Here is a 17432-nt window from a genome sequence, read left to right as displayed (position 1 = left end):
TTAAAATACAGTGGTAAATCAAAGTTTGTTTCTTTGCATTGAGTTTTTTAAATAGTAAGAAAAAGAACCTTCTCATGCTAAGGGTGCATCTCTGCCCATGACAAGACGACAGGCACATGTTCAGACTGTAATTAGCATAGCTACATGGGCTAATTCTGAACTTCCTCATCGGGTTCTTGATTTAGAGTTTATGAAAGTATCTTTGCATTGACTGCACCACTGTACAACAAAAATATCCCCTCCATTTCAAGAAAGGCTTTGGTTTTTAGAGGATCCCTGCATGATGTTGACAAAAAAAGCAACAGTCTGTGGCTTGGCATTGCATGGTCAAGAAAACAGGAGACATACCTGCTGAGCTCAGGGCTCGCTGTCGAAGAGGGGTAAGGTCTGCTGTTTGTTCTGACAGGCACAGAAAGCCAAGCACTTTCATCTGTAAGCATCCACCGTTTTAATTTTTCTTTTTAAGCCAGTTAAGCACTACTTTAAAGAAATGCTCTGATAAATTTTCTTTAATTTTAAACAAGTAAACAAAAAATACTTTATCTAAATAACGGTATCTTGTTCAGATGGTCAGAATCAAATTCTGGCTACATATTACTGTTGCGTTTTTCTTGATAAGAAACCTCCCATTCCCATAAAAACCTGTTCAAGCAGATGATGACAAGTGACTAACATTTACTGCATTTTTCATGTTAGAAGCCTAGTGTTTTGACTACATATTGAAGTTATATAATGACTTGGTGAAGAAAGCACAGCACAGGAAAAAAATGAACTACCATTAGAGAGAGACAGGTAAGACAAATAATTAAGTCAGCAAACATTTTACACTTGGAAGCTGAATCAGCATCTAGGAGGGGAAAAAAAGGTGATTTTTGTGCTGCTACCTAGCTGGATCTAAATGATGAAGTTTCACCTGAAGAAGTGCAGAACACAGTTTTAGAACAGTTGAATTGAAACACTGTCTGTAAACTAAAAATGATGTGTGTGGACCAGTAACAACCATGAATCCACTTTGAAGAAGTCCAGAGGAGCAAAATCAGGTTTGAGTTAGAAGCTTGGAACACAATCCAAGCCCTGGATTAAGAACCCTGTCTTCGAAGGAATTTCACATTATGAACACGCACAGTGCATCTTCCTTTGTCTCAAATCCCTAAGAGCCACCTAGAGTTACAAAATTCAAGTATTTTCTATGCAAGTAATATGAATGGCTATTTTCCAGGACAGGACAACAGAAAAATTCAACCCCAACTGCAACCTGCTTGTTTTATACACAAGTAGTTTTAACTTCGTACAGTCTGCAGGGGCTGTGTTTGAGTTAAACAACCCTGGAGATTAGAGTTACAGCTTTACAAACATTTGATGCTTACGTCAACATTTCTTCATCTTCAGTATTTTTTATTATTGCAGCTACGCACATGCCTATACTTTCATGTCTGTGTCTGCTCTTATTTCCCCACTAATAAAACATGCAAAACAATCTTAATAGGGAAGGAAAAATATAAAACATTGTGCATGCTTTGACTATTTTTTTTTTTAAGAATTCCAAAACCTGTGTGAAAACCCACTACTCCTCAGACAGCAAATATACCCAAAGGTTCTACTTGGTTTGCTATTCTGTTTTAAACTAAACTGCTCCCACATAAAGCCATGTAAATTAAAGCCTTCAAGCAGACCCCTGAACCCAAGAATCTCCTCCAGAACACATTTAGCACATCACTGCAGAAGCTGTTTCAACTGCCAGCCCACCACCAAGCTCAAGCTTCAAGGTAACTTCTCCTCAAAATTGTTTTTGACGTCTTGTGAATTTTTACTGGAAACAAAGCAAAAGCATAGGATTTACTCTGTGTACCGATATCACCAAAAACCAAAAAACACCCCACACCAAAACACAACCTCAGAGTATCATATTTCTAAGAGCTGTTAAGAATGCTCCCGATCTACAGAAGTTCGGTCTGGTGGTTTCTTCAACCCATACACTACTGCAAGAAGATAAACCGAAAAATACTGGGAGGCCAAATAAGGGCCAAAACTAGCCATGATCTCCTTGAAAACACAATTTTATTTTCCAAGCTATCCCAATACTATTGCCTGATAATCCCTGGAGAAAAAAATGTTAACTGGTTTATACGTCACCTGGTTACAGCATTTCAACTTGAAAGCTGGACTAAACCCTTGGGCAAAAAAGTTCTTTGTAAGGGGAATCGGTATCCTTCTTCCATTAATCTTTACAAGCTGAAAAACATGCCTTGCAAGTTTCAACTATTCTTCCATCATCAACCAAAAGACAGGCAAACATTTTGTGTTAGTTACTTCCAAAGAGCTTTTTTTTTTTTCCCTCTTGGGGAGGGGGACTGTGTATAAAGGCTGAAAAGGAAGAGCCATAACTTTGCAGTTATCCATACACACTACAGCAGGAACAGCAAATGGCTTAAGCCAAAAAGGTCATTTAGATTTCAGCCTTACCTTGTATTTATCAGTTTACTTCTTTTTAAAAATCAATCAGTAGTAACTGACTGATTTTAGAATCACAGCAGACAAGATGGATTCATGTAATTATGTAATATGTACTTAAAAAAATATTAAGCTAAGTATGCAGCAATATAGGCCACATTATCACTGGTGTCAGCTTCTCAAAGAATTTGTCTTCTTCACATGCAATCCTAAAAAGCCCAAAAAGTTTGTTCGCTGTTTAAAATTGACTTCCTGGCTTACTCTAATTTCAAGCCTTACTAAGGTGACAATCCAGGAGCTGTTAATCTTTGCTGACTTTGCTGTGGCAAACAGAACTACAGCTCAGATGCAGTGTAGCTTGCTGGCAGCAAAAGGAGGTTGCCCGTTAATCCCAGCCACGCACCCTGTTCCTGTGCCAAGCCCTCCTCACGCCGCTCTGTGCACGTGTCAGAACCTTTGTCCAACTGCTGAGTGCGGTAACACAGCAGAACACTGCTCTTGCAAAACCACCACCACCAAAAAGCACAATGTTTTCTGCCAGGTCAATGAGCTGAGCAGACTCTGCAACCAGCTTGACAGCACAAGAGTGAATGCCCAAGAGACACAGGACCATGCTGCTGGAATTAAGAGGAAGCATACACATGGATGAAGAGAAAAAAAATTATTTTCCCCTGACGGAAGAAAGCTGTCCACCTCATTTGTAGCATACATCTTCACCTTTTGCAGGTATTAGAGAGAAGTACACTGCTAGTTCTTTTGCTTAAAGCACACCATCAACATGGAGGGAGGGGAGAGGGAAAGATAAGTCTTACTGCTTTCATCAGAAATGCTTTTTGGAGTTTGGTTCTCTTGATGTTCATTAAAGAGTACGCCCCTGCAAAACCACAACATGAAATGAAAACATAAACAGTATAACTCCTATAATGCAAAACATCAGCTTATGTCCTTTGTGAAAGAGGGCCTAAAATTCCATCAAATACGGAGATAGTAAGAGCAGAAACCCTCCCTTGATCTTCAGCAAAGCTAGCCCAGGATCAAATAAGCATTCTGAAGAAGTACTGTTAATTAATACATGTGAAGGTAGGATGATTTGCTTTCCTATAACAAAAGTTTGCTCACTCCAAGCAGGTAAGACACTGCAGGGACTTCAGTGATAATGTGGTTGTCCCTAGGCTTACCCAGGAGCAGTTAAATCACAGGCAACTCAATGACTGCTGCAAAGACAAACCATACAAAGTGACATTACAGCAGTAATGCAAATTGCTTTCTGCCACTAGCTTTGGAAAACTAGGTGACATGCTCTCAGAAAACAGAATCACAGAATCACAGAATAGTAGGGGTTGGAAGGGACCTCTGTGGGTCATCTAGTCCAACCCTCCTGCTGAAGCAGGGTCACCTACAGCAGGCTGCACAGGACCTTGTCCAAGCAGGTCTTGAATATCTCCAGAGAAGGAGACTCCACAACCTCCCTGGGCAGCCTGTTCCAGGGCTCCGTCACCCTCAGAGGGAAGAAGTTCTTCCTCAGGTTCAGATGGAACTTCCTGTGCCTCAGTTTGTGCCCATTGCCCCTTCTCCTGTCACTGGGCACCACTGAAAAGAGCTTGGCCCCATCCTCCTGACACCCACCCTGCAGATATTTATAAGCATTTATTAGGTCCCCTCGCAGCCTTCTCTTCTCCAGGCTGAACAAGCCCAGCTCCCTCAGCCTCTCCTCATAGGGCAGATGTTCCAGTCCCCTCATCATCCTCGTAGCCCTCCGCTGGACTCTCTCCAGTAGCTCTTCATCTTTCTTGAACTGGGGAGCCCAGAACTGGACACAGTACTCCAGATGGGGCCTCACCAGGGCAATGTAGAGGGGAAGGAGAACCTCCCTCGTCCTGCTGGCCACACTCTTCTTGATGCACCCCAGGATCCCACTGGCTTTCTTGGCAGCCAGGGCACACTGCTGGCTCATGGTTAACCTGTTGTCCACCAGGACACCCAGGTCCCTCTCCGCAGAGCTGCTCTGCGGCAGGTCCGTCCCAAGCCTGTACTGGTGCATGGGATTGTTCCTCCCCAGGTGCAGGACCCTGCGTTTGCCTTTGTTGAACCTCATCAGGTTCCTCTCTGCCCAGCTTTCCAGCCTATCCAGGCCACAAAAAGGTGACTGAAATACCAAATCTGGAATTTCTTTTTGAAACATCTTTTGCAGAGGAAAGCTTTGTGTTTTATATTGCTAAAGAGGTAAACTGAAAGTCCAGCAAGACTTTCTGAAAGCAAATATCTACATATCTCAGCAAGTAAATCACAGCTTCTGATTTAGCATTCTGAAGAGATTCACACCCCTCTGATTTTTCTTCAAGTTCCCTGGCAGCTTTGAAAGGAAAGGGTTTTCTAATTTATTTTTAATATCAGGTTTGTCAACTTTAGACCTAAGAAAAATATTACACAACTCAGTCCAATGGTGAGAGGTCACGACAAGATAAAAGAGGAACAGAAGGATCTCCCTGATAGAAGGGTAGCATTGGTTGATTTTACTAATCCAACCTTTTAGTAAAGTTTTCCAACCGTATCACCATTCTAATTATGCAGTTAGATGAAAAAAGTAAGTCACAGAGGAAACATTCACCCGAGCAGTCTTAGAAGGAGGTTTTCTTTTCCTTCATCACACAGCAGTCCAAAAAAAATTAAGATGCAATGATGACTTCTATTCAAGGTGCACTTTGCGTTGTCACGATTTCAAACATAAAACTGCTTACAAATCAGTAACTTTTAAAGTTACAGCTAAAAATCTGATGCTGTACCAAAACGTGTTTTTCATTCCACTTTTCCATTTGAGCTACCTTAAGTAGCATTCCACTAGAAAAAGTATACTAGAAAGCAGGTACGCTCACAAAAAACTTCCAAGCGCGAACAGAGTCTTCAACACCTCAAGTTACTACTACCTCTACAGAAGCGAAAGTGCTCCTGGTAGCTCGTCTAGAGAACCAGAAATATCTTCCAGGCCACTGTTCCTCTTCCCTCGCCACCTTTACACGGCAGCTCTGCTGCAATATTTATTCCACTCATGCTGCTCTCGGTCACGTCGCGCTGCTCAGCGTTGCACAGCTGCACAACCCACCTGCTACTCCCATGTAGCCATTGTTTCTGCTACCTCCCCCACATCTCATCAGTCTTTCTGAAATGGATTTGCTCAGTCTCCTACAAACGCTATCCCCTCTGCCTTTTTGCGACACTGAAAATGGGAATCCCAGGTGGCTCCTGCTAATTACCCATGTGCCTTGGGAGTCTAGTTCTTCCTATTGTTAATATAGCAATCTTTAGCCACAAAGCCACTTCATATGCTAATCAGCGACCAGCTGATCCCAAGCTAATACTTCACGTACTCAGGAGAACCGATCTGCTGGGAGTATTAATGATAGCAGAGAAAGACAAGCTCTGGAAGATAGTTCCTGAAAGATACTGCATCACTTCCACTTCTAGTACAGCCCCGTAATAAAATCTTTGCTTGTGAACTTGGAGCTTTGTCGTTACCCTCACTTGCTGAGGGCAGCCTCTTCACAGACAAGAGGCAGCTGAAAGACTGGGTTTTTCTTTTGAACTGTTGGAATCTAATTTGATAACTGCTAAGTCTCATCTGATTTTTCATATAAAAGTTTTGGTGTTTATAGGATGCGTGAAACACCAGCTTCAACCAAAAATCAAAATAAGCATTTCTATGAATAGAAATATTCTGAATTGAATAGTCCAGGCCATGATTCAGTACTGCTGCTGAGAACAATATATAATAACTTACGAAATTTCTGCTTTTTACTCACCCTCTGCATTCCCCACAATATGTCATCCCTTCAACCTGATCTAGTTCACCTGAAAACTGCACCAGCACAATGAAAAAGGCAGCATGCTATAGCATCCGGGCACAAGGTCTGAGAACGTCTTGAGCTGATCTTGCTACCAAAGAGTGTACGTTTATGGTCTGAGTAGACTGTACACTCTTCTTGAATGTCCTGAAATACAGAAACTCCATCAACATTTCGAGTCTGCTACGACATCACAGTATGAAACGCCTCACATAAAATCCACACTGCGAGGATTTTTCATCACGGCTTCTTGCACATAGATAGCTCAACGTTTCCTCTTGGCTAACAGAGTGTTCCAAGTCACTTTGAAGACACTTTTGTATAACATTGGGAACAGCCCTTTGTTTACATCCTGAAAGGCAGGAATCAGCACAGTGTCTACAGCCCGCAGCGGTGCCTGACGTGAGTTTTCATTTGACGAGAGATTTGCTCCATGGCAAAATAGTAATTCAAGCAAAGCTACCTACTCTGTCTTCTTACTAGCTGGAAAATGGAAACACACACATCATTTTAATAGTGAATGAAGCAAAATTTTTTGGGTTTTTTTGAGGTCTTTTGTTTTGCTTTTTTCGAGGATGTGAACAAGAAGTTCCTTCTTCAATGGCTTTCAAATTGTCACATGGAAACATCATTTCATTTCACTAAACCAAAAGCTAGGAGTTTTGCACAGTATTTCCTCTAAGGAACTACCAGTTCAATCTTCCAACATATTAATTTCATGACTGAGTATTCTTCAGACATAATTATGGTGCCAAGGAAAGACAAAGGATCCCGTAGCTGTATAAAATTTCAAACAGCTCAAAAAGCAGCAGACACATCCAACTGTTTGAAAAGCATTGTGAGATCGCTACAAATCTGGAATAAAAAGATCCCTTTATGTACAAAGAAGGTTCTGCCATAGAGTAAAACATTCACCTAAATGATGCGTCATGCAAATAATACAGATGTACCGGGAAACTACAACAAAACATACTTTACCACCTAAGTGTGTTCCACATATGAATAACATCGTTTAATGTATTTAATTATTAGGAGTCAAAATCATATGCAAGTCCTTCACATACAAGTTAAGTGCATCCTTTCCAGGCCATGCCTGTCTAGGTTTCAGAGTACTGTCCCACCTACTTTAGTTCTAACACTACCACATTTGTCTTACACAAATGCTGAAACAGGCATTGGCACAATAACCATTTCAGGTCATCGCAGAGCAGTTAAACATGTTGTCTCCCAACTGGCACCAGTGTATCTCTCGAGGTAAGACAAAGCAGCAAACACCTCTGGCCTTTCTCTTGAAACAGCTTTGCAGAGAGCATTTTATACATAAAAGGCAGTTGGTTATACTTTAACAGACTCTTCTGTAAACAGAACTGATCAACAGATGTGCAATGCTTATTATAGATGGTTATCAACATCATCTTCATTTTCAGAAGCAATAAAACTGGACATTATGCCTATTCTCAGAGTCATTTACCTACCTCAGAAGATAAACTGGATTCACTAATATCTGCTATGGGATTGATAAAAACTTGATGTCAAAAGAATTGAGTATTAGAAAAAGAGAGAAATGGGAATGTCCAGATAATTGCAGCATTTCAGTCTGCATATAGGCTCTTCACTGATCTGAAACTGCAAACAGACAAGTCAATGTGAGGAAAGCGAAGGGAAAAAGACTCTGAAGCAGATATATATTTAGCAGCAGGTTAGATGGAGAGAAAAGGCTCAAGGACAATGGCAGGTCTTTTCTTCCTTCAGCTAAACCCCCAATGTATTTTTGTGAAAGAAAGCTAGTCATTTTCTTTTAACTGTAGCCCAAAACTGCATTATGTCTCCTGGGTGCTTTGATTTTTTTTCTCTTTCTAAATCTCGGCACACAGACAGCTCCAGGGCTCAGTAGGAGAAATTATTAAAAGCATGCCTGCAGAAGTAAAGAGATCAGTCATTTCCCTTATCCCCTGTGTTTCACGAGCACTCCCCCGCCCATGCAGCGTTGTATGAGATTTCATGCAACCAGACATGCCCTTTTTAAATAGACTGAAAAATTTAAAATCCTTTAAAAGTAGGCACAGCATTCCTTCAAATTGGAAAAAGAAACATAGAAATGTGCTTCAATTCTTCAGAAAGGTCACATTCACCTTCAAAATTCTATCAAACTTTTTTTTTTGGACATGTGCAGTTCTGTTATCTCGAGTAATTTGTAACAGCCTTTACAAAATATACTGCAGTTTCATAAAACACAAAATCCCACTGTGAACATGATGCAGGCAATCTTTGCCTAGTTATTTTTTCCCAGGCTGCTTGAAGTTTCTAAAGCCCAGATGTTTTTCCAACTGTCTTTCCTGTTCCACTATTGCACATACATAGGTCCCTTCTTTAGAATTGCCATGCCATACACGTTTTCAACTTACAACTTACTCTGTGCTTCTCAGTCCATTTTTCCAGATAGTTACACACATATTCTGGATTAAATATGATTTACCGTATTAGAAACATGACATTAGAAAGTTTTAGCAATTGTGTTTGGTGTGTTTTGACAAAAGTAAATATGCTGAAAGCATGACGCGTTCTCACAAAACAGTAAGCAGCTTAAAATTAGGAAAAAAATTTAACAGTTTCCTACTTCCAATGCCTGTAGCTACATCTCGCCCTTGTATCTTCACCAATAAAGTGTTACTGTGTATTTAACAGTACAGGAAAATGCCCAATAATCTTCATTAGAGCTTGTCAGGAAGCTGCTTCTAGCCCCCTACTCCCCCAGACTAAAGACAGGAGAAAAAAAAAATTGGACAACACTGTTCATTTTCATCAGCCTTACCCATATACTCTCCAGCCATAAGTAAATACATGCCCACATGTCAGAGTACTGAACACCAAACATTAAACATCTGATATGCATTTCAAAACTGCTATTTGACATACAATGGAGATCAAATCGCATCTTTTCAGAGTGAATATGAAACTGAAGAGACCCCATTTTGAGTTTACAATCTGAAACAGAAAGACATCACTGTGCTTATTCTGTCTGCTAAAAATGCATTTCCCAATATACTGCTACAGTCAAGCATACATCTCAACAACAGGATTTCCCTTCATACTTCCCTGCATTGGACCGCTGATGAAGACTGAGTCGAGACAGTATCACTGATTTCTGCTAAAGTCTTTAAATGTATATTGTCAAAAAAAAGTTCTGTTTTGTAGCTGTTACACAGATCGTTCATCCTCAGTACCTGAAGTGACAGAGCAGATATCCTTCTATAGTGAGAAAAAGGTAGTGTAAAATAAATTTGTTATCCTAACAGTTAAGGAAATCTACAACTACCACCTCAGGGTAAAAATATTTATCGAAAAACACCACACAATTTTGAACTTACAAGTGGATGAGAATTGGGTTTAGAAAGGATTTCTAGAACTTACCTATGGTGCAGTTTGTGGTTATTTTTCTCCGCTTGGGGTTGTGTCGTAGCAATTCTAACTCTCGTTTGGTTGGCTCCCATGTTGAATACTTCTCTCCAATGCCTAAGCAGACGAAAAGAAAGTTTCAGGAAGCTGTTTAGTAAAAAGATTAAAAACCTCTGTTCAAATTAAAACTTTCAACATGCTGTCCATTAAGTTAGATTCAATATATGTACAACTACAAGAGACTGGTTTCTTTTTAATCCCCTCAAAAAATATTCTTCAGAAAGATATCAATCTTCCAACAAATAAGAACTAAAAAAAACGGAAACACTTCTTTACTTATAAAGAATACTTAGCCCAAATAAATTTTCCATTATTGGATTATAATCCTCCTTTCAGTTAAAAAGACATTCCAGCACAAGAATAAACCACTGCTACTCAAAAATGCATTTCTTTGTGCTCAGAGGAGGTCAAATGAAAGAACCACCATATGATTTTAGGAGAAGATACAGGATAACCAAGAAATCTCATCACCAAATTTTGACAAGTTATGAAATAAATCAAAATTGACCCAACTTAATGGACAGATACAGGCTTAATCTTTACAGATGAACAGCAGAATTTAGTAATTCAATATACTAAGTAGTTACTACATGTCTTAGGATATACCATTACAGAGTATGGTCCCTCCTTATAACCAGTGATCTAGGACTGAGTATTAGCAAGTTCTAACACTTGAGATCACTTTACTGACAGATCTAACGTTACCTAAAAATGCCATTAGTAGTAGGTTTAACCATAACCCTCCCCCCTACCAACCAACCAAAGCTCTCCAAATACTTAACTACCCTTTCTCATAAGCTGCAGCTAAAATCTGTCATTATTCTCTTTAAACATCAACACTGTAGCTCCAATACATTTCTTTTGTTCAAAGGAAAGCACAGCAGAAATGAGTCAGGTAAGTAGTACAGAGAATAGCTCTAAAGCAAGCACAGAGTTGTGTTCAATGTAAGTCTGATACAAGAACAAGAGAGACGATTTATGTGCTGACCAGCTAAGTATTGCTGCAGCATTCTATGCAGCACAGAGCAGCTACTATGCAAGGTCAATTATAGTGAGTCACATAAGCATCTTGGCATTAACAATAAAGAATAATAAGATGACAAGCAATATAGTCTAAAACTGAGGATTAAAGTCAATTAAGAGTTATTTTTCACAGAATGCATGGAGCAGAAACAGTGCTGTGCTACAGAAAATAAATTATAAATCATACATATGAAAAGAAGGGGAGTAGAAAACGTAGCTAGAGGCTTACACATTCTGCATAATATACATTAAATTTTAATAGCTCTTTGATCTTCATTTTCAGAAATAGCTATGCTTGTCAGCAGCTACCCACCCAAAAATGTTCAATTCATAGTTACTACTGACCCTCCAGGTTCTAGTAATAAAAGGTCTCATTTTCAGATTCTTGAGGACTAGGAAATTCTTATTTACATGGATGCACCCATCTCTCACTATTTGATTCAACAATAGATTATGCAAGAAGCACAAGAAAGAATACCAGGATCATACAGTCCCTTTCCTTTATCCAAGGTTCAGCATCAAGCTACACACCCAGGAAAACAGAAAAGGAAACTAATTACTGTGTAACAGATTGATGAGATAAAACAGCTGCAATGCTTTGAACACACTACACAGTATGCATAGGCAAACGCATGAAGCAACTTTAGAGACGCACATATGGACAGTTCACATATGACAGAACATTGGCTTGCAACAAGTTTTGTATTAGATGTCTCCAGCAACCCTTTTCATATTTGCAATACTCCCTTCGGAATTTATATAAACTGGTTTGTAAAAAAGCTCAGAATAACTTTCAACACCCTGTTAGTACCAGCTTTTGCACTGGCCAGCTGTAAACGTGAACTCTTGCATTTGGGTTCACCGTAATTTAAACACAGCCAAGCACAGTTCGTATAATCTGACAACGGGATGAAATCTCGTAATAAAAACAAACTTGGATATGTTTAAATCCTGTTTTAAATCAAATACAACAAAATTCACACCTGGAAACACATGTGCGCTCAACTTTAGGCATGCAATAGTTCCACATATGTCAGTGGGACTATTCATATATATTTATATCTATATACAATTATATAGCTTAAATGCTTATAGAAGATGCAGACCAAAGCATTTCACAAGAGCAACCCTTCAAGTGAAGTTAAACATGACAAACTGGATTACTTTGCAGGATTCTGGGTGAATCAAATTTTGTTCAATTAAAAAGAAATGAAACCAAACAGAAAAACACATACAGTTAATGCCACAACAAATACAGAGCAAAACAGACAGAAAACTTTCTTACAGGAACCTTTCATTAGACAGAGCACAAGTTAAGTCAGCGACAGAAATTAAAAGGTGTTCTGTTCTGTCTATATAATTTAACAACAATATTGAGGTTTTATTACTCTTGAAAATTTGGAAAACAGAACCATTTATTAGGAATGGTTCAGTGTTTAAAATAAAAAAAAAACCAAACCAACAATAACAAAAAAAAAGGAAAAAGGTTTAGTAACTGCCACAAACACGTCAAAAACTCCAATATAAACTACCTTAAAGATTTGCAAGACATGCACAGGTTACCATTTACAATTAAAGGAAAGTAGCGTTATAGGAGTGAAAATTCATCATTTTAAAAATGATGCTATAAAATAGCCAGAGATTCAAGTCAGCATGTGAAATCTCCATCCAAGAATTAATTTTACTAGGTCAAATATACAAATTACAATTTTTTCAGAGACTTTATCAGGGAGATATGGATGAGTGAAGGAAAAGGCGATGAAGGCTCTAGATCATAGAAGTCATAATTTTTCAAGTAATCACTAGTATAGATTGTTTACTTTGCTATACTTCAGCAAATACCCCTCGCCCCCCCACCCCACCCAAAAATCCAAATGTTAATTAGAATGAAGGGCTCCATGTATTCTCACCTCCCTCGTTATTAAAGAATATTCAACAGTAGAGAAAAGAAAAAAAATGGTTGAGTTGCAACTTGTTCAGAGTTACATCACATAACCCTGAACTCCAGCTGAACATGGGAACTCATCACACTACAAGTTCATATTACAAGAGTATGAAATGAATCTCATTATATTTGGGGTTTTTCTTAAAGTTTTTTCTCCAGGCATCATGTTGTTATGTGAGCATCTATAAAAGTACATACTAATATCCTTCAAGCACCATGGATAGAAGTCTGAAAATACGCAACATTGACAATTCAAGTTTTAAGCCAATCTCAGTTTTTGCAGACTGGATCCGCTTCTTAAGTTCTCTAAGTTGGCAACACTATCTGATGTTAACTAACTCTGTGGTAGAAATATAGAACCAAGACACCGAGTTTGGGGTTTGTACTGAAGTTGACATTCAGTTTGGAGGAAGAAGGGTTCCCTCTCCCTTTATCATCTTTCAGACAACACAAGTCACTACAGGAAGGAGGGGATAGATTGAAGCAATGGAGGAAGAAGGAAAAAAAGACGATAAAATTCTCCATTGTTTCTCGCATGTATCTCCCTTTCCCATTCCTTACATAAATTTGCGGGTAAACACACATGGTTTCACGATGCAAAGCCATAAAACAAAGATCCTATGCCATAACTTTAAAGAAAAATTGTCTATACTGTGTACACCAGTAATTTAAAGTGTATCATTGTCTATCTCTTCATTTTATATCTTCATTGGTCATTACAGATTGGCTCTCCAGTGACAGAAGATGCAATGTGCATATTCATATAAATATACACCCACATATATATTTAATATACCATTCATTAGTCAGTTAACTAGTATAGAGAAGTTCTTCTGCCTGGCAGCTCCTCTTGGTGTTTCTTCCCTTCACCGCACAACTTTGTGGTCCAAGGTGACAAGATGAACAATCTTGTAGCTGTAATTACCCTAGAATATAAGCTATAGCAGCCTGACATCCACTGGAGGACAAACTGGCTGTATCTCAGTCGATAAGGCACAAATATATCCTTTGCTTGGGACAACACAATTAAGAAATTGCTCTTTGAATTTCCTTATTCAAAAGTAAGGAACTGGGAGGCCTTCCTCTTCTATAGCATCATGAAGAAGTGCTATGTTGTTACAGCTGATTAGTTTGGTGCCTTAAACATCACAGCTTAGAAGGGTTTTTGAAGGTGTTTTCAGATGAGGTGCACAGCCTAAATGAAAGGTTTAGAAACTCCTTCCATTCTGCCTTGCTTTGAAAACCAGTGCTTTGTGCTAAAGCATTTTAAGCCGTATTTTCTTGTCCTATGGCTCACTGGCGATCTCACTATCCTCCTTTCCTCTGATTCCACTCCCTCAAAACGGGGCAAAGCAGAAAGTAGAATGGGGTCTGTAGTAGGAACTAAGAAACTAGCAGCTATACTTTTGATATGCCATCAGAAAGGCTCTAGTTAATACGACGTTAGCTGCTATTTTTAAAATTGGAAATGAGGTTAAGAATGGTTTGAAGTCATATCAGCCCTGACTAAGGCTGTCACATTGAAACAGGATGCCATGGATTCAGTAAGAGACATTACTAGACAGAAGTCATCTGTCTTCAGATACAGACTTTCCCACTTTAAGAAAACACACCCCCTAGAGGCCACTGGAAATGGAAGATGACATGCTTTTATAACTGATGCTCAAAAACTACTCAGTTAAAGGTAAATGCTACTTCCTTTCCTTTCAAAAAAAAATAAATAAAAAAGAGAAAGGTTTGGTTTGGAGTAGTTCTATTACGGAAAGGGCATATGAAATCAAGTCTGCTGTAATCATTCAATCATTGGAACATATCCAAACAAGAGGAAAACAATTTGCACGATAAAACTGGCATTCTTAACTGTGATTCATGTCTAAAATGGCAGGATAATCAGCAAAGGGACGCTTGTTAGTGAAGTGCGTCGCCAGCCCACGCCTCTTACCTGTCATTGTACACTGGTAGTGAGAAACCACTGTTGGGGTGAAGGCTAAAAAAGAAAAAATTAGGGAAAGCAAACTGAATAAAACAAATGTGTGTACATATATTTGTGTGTAAATATTTCTACATAGATACTGTGCATGTACCACAAAAGCACAGGTGTGTAAGTAAGCTGGCACGTTCTATTAACTAAAAAAAGAAAAAAAAAAAAAAAGAAAAAAAAAATCACACAAGGGTGGCATTTCATGTGAGGGGAACAGATTGATTGCCTGTATTGCCTAAATTAGCCGAAAGGAGCAGACTGTTACATTTTCTACCTAATACAGATCTGATTCTGCTATTATGCAAGTTTTGCAGGATTAATGTTAGCTATTTTTATATTTTTTGCAATTAAAATTTAAATATTTTTGCTACAATTAGGTGTGGTGCACATGTTAAACTAACAGTCTAACTCCTGGAAAGCAATAGCTAGACATCGTTCTCTCCCAAGGCCTGCACTACTATCTCTAAAGAGCTTTTTCTTCCTCTTACTGGTTTTTGCCATTGACAAATGGGAGGGATAGGTATGATTAAAAACAGAAACAAGAAATTCAGGCAGGAAAACCAAACCTTGTAATTTCCAAGCTTTTCGTTGTTCTTCTTTGGCAATTTGTTCCATGTCTTTGTCGTATATGTAATCTTGACACATAAAGCAGTATATACCCCCATACAAAAGGTCTATGGCTGCAAAACAGAAGGGAAGTTGGGGAGGAGGAAAAAAGATGTGAGTTCATAAACTAGAAGACATTTTAAATCAGGCTTCCAAGTCAGGCACTCTTTCTTCTCAGCAGTTCACAAAAAGTAAAATCTGTACCTTGAATCTGGAGGGGAAAAAAAACCAGAAAAAAAACAGGGATATTTTTCCAGTTACAGTATGAGTTATTGAATTGCTTCTGGCACAGCAAGAAAGCTGCGCAAGACAACAAAGCACTAGCTGCCTTCAAGTTGTTTGTAATTCACAATATACCTTTCAAAGACATAAGTAACCAAAAGGCATAATTACAGTGACTGACTGAAATGCATGCAGAACTAGCACCACTAGATTTGATATGCAAGTTTGAACTTTTTCTAAGACTTCAGTAATTTCTGTTCAAAGCCATTACAATAATTAGAAAGCACCTATCCAGATGAAGGCTCAAACGGAAGACAGCACTGAAAGGTCAAAGATACTTGTCCAGGGGAATGGTTTTCCACAGTAGCTTACTGCACAGGTTACATGTCTCTCAATTTCTTGTTTCACATGCTGTTTTTGAATGGACATATGAACACTGACCAATGTTAAAAATGTTTTTCTCACAGAACCCTGCATAAAAGAAAGCCAAGAAATTAAATAAATCAGCTAACTGCGAAATGACATTTTGCTTCAACATATACTGAAGAGTAAGTGCAAACTAATCATAGCAAATTGCTTATTTTCAGTATATAGATATGGAAAAAGCCACAACCAGAGGGGGGAAAAAAAAAAAAAAAATCAAATCAGTGGGCACTAACAAATTCTTAGCCAGGTACTAACATATGATCTGCATCTAGCAGACAGCCGAGAAACACATCACCGTTCTCCCTCAAGAGCGTATCCTCCATTTGTTTTATTTCATTTTATTTCCAGATAAGTAGCATTATTTTAAAAAATCTCACTATGGTAGAAACTTAGGAACCCACTACCACAAGAGGTGGCCTGCAAGAAACAGCACTGGGTTACTCTGAAGTTATCAATAAGGCAAACCACACGCCACGCAGCAGGAGTTCTGCTGCCAGTCTCATCAGGAAGAGAAAGGTGCAGTCTTTGTGCCCTCCCCCACAGCAGCCTTGGTAAGGCTGGTGAGCTTGGCAAGCTTCTAACCACGTCTCATCCATCCTTCGCAGCCTCTACCTATCTCACAACCCACTACTCCTCTCCTTTAGTCCTGTACGTCCCTTTTTCTTCTCCTTCTCCTCCTCTCTCAAAAATCACTTTTTCAATGATTATGCAAAATTGTTTGTTACTTCTCATATTCTGTAATAAAGGGAATGACTACTTTAAAGACTTCGCTTAATGTCTGTTGGCTGTCATCTTGCTTGCCTGCTTCACTATTTTACACTTTTGTTTTGTCTATTCGGACCACAATCAGTTTGTGGAAGAGGGTAAGGTCTGCTTGCACTACTTTGTGTAATGTCTGAACACCAGAATTTTCACCCTGGTGCCCAGAGAACTTAAACTCCTTTAGCAAAGTATCACAAAAGGGATAAGAATCTTAGCCGAGGTGGAGATGAATAACAAGACAACCTAACACAGGGGGGAAGGGAAAAAAGAAAAAAAAATCATCACAATTGAGCCACAGAGTATTAGAGTTGTATAATATTTAGTCCATTATCTACTGCACTACCCGTTATACAGAGTTGTCAACAGAGAGTTGTTGAAAATCCAAAGTATTGGTCTCAAAACACAAAATCAAATATTGTTCTCCACCTATTTTTTAACAGATCCCACAAACAGGCCAGTCCCACTCCCAGCAGAACATTCAATAAACAGGACCCTCTGTCAGCACTAAGACCTTCAGTCGACCATCAGAACAGACAGGCCTACGTTGTGCTCAGAGGATTCCTTACTTTTCTCAGTTTTCTGGATTTACACGGACAAGTGATGAAGTATAGATGTCAAGATCATAACCAACAACAGATCACCTCACAGAAACCACTTGTTCAGAGCAGAATGAATTTCTGGTGTAAAGAATCAGTGAGTTTAACGGAAACACTGCTGGAGT

General features: G+C 39.0%; 1 protein-coding gene across 5 annotated transcripts in view; it reads right to left on the bottom strand.

Moving 5' to 3' along the window:
* The window catches only part of USP22 (ubiquitin specific peptidase 22), a 113554-nt gene that overhangs the window by 43359 nt on the left and 52763 nt on the right, over positions 1-17432 (bottom strand). For 4 of the 5 annotated variants that reach the window (XM_075436396.1, XM_075436400.1, XM_075436399.1 and 1 more), the window contains 3 exons: positions 15262-15375; positions 14657-14701; positions 9702-9803 (listed from right to left, as the gene is read on the bottom strand). In XM_075436396.1, coding sequence (XP_075292511.1) covers positions 9702-9803; positions 14657-14701; positions 15262-15375 — 261 coding nt within the window. The remainder of the gene's footprint in view (positions 1-9701; positions 9804-14656; positions 14702-15261; positions 15376-17432) is intronic. The other variant, XM_075436397.1, reaches the window with a different exon arrangement.

The sequence above is a fragment of the Opisthocomus hoazin genome, chromosome 15 (assembly GCF_030867145.1).
Source record: "Opisthocomus hoazin isolate bOpiHoa1 chromosome 15, bOpiHoa1.hap1, whole genome shotgun sequence".
NCBI lineage: Eukaryota > Metazoa > Chordata > Aves > Opisthocomiformes > Opisthocomidae > Opisthocomus > Opisthocomus hoazin.
The sequence above is the reverse complement of the archived record's forward strand: the minus strand, read 5'-3'. Positions and strand labels throughout refer to the sequence as shown.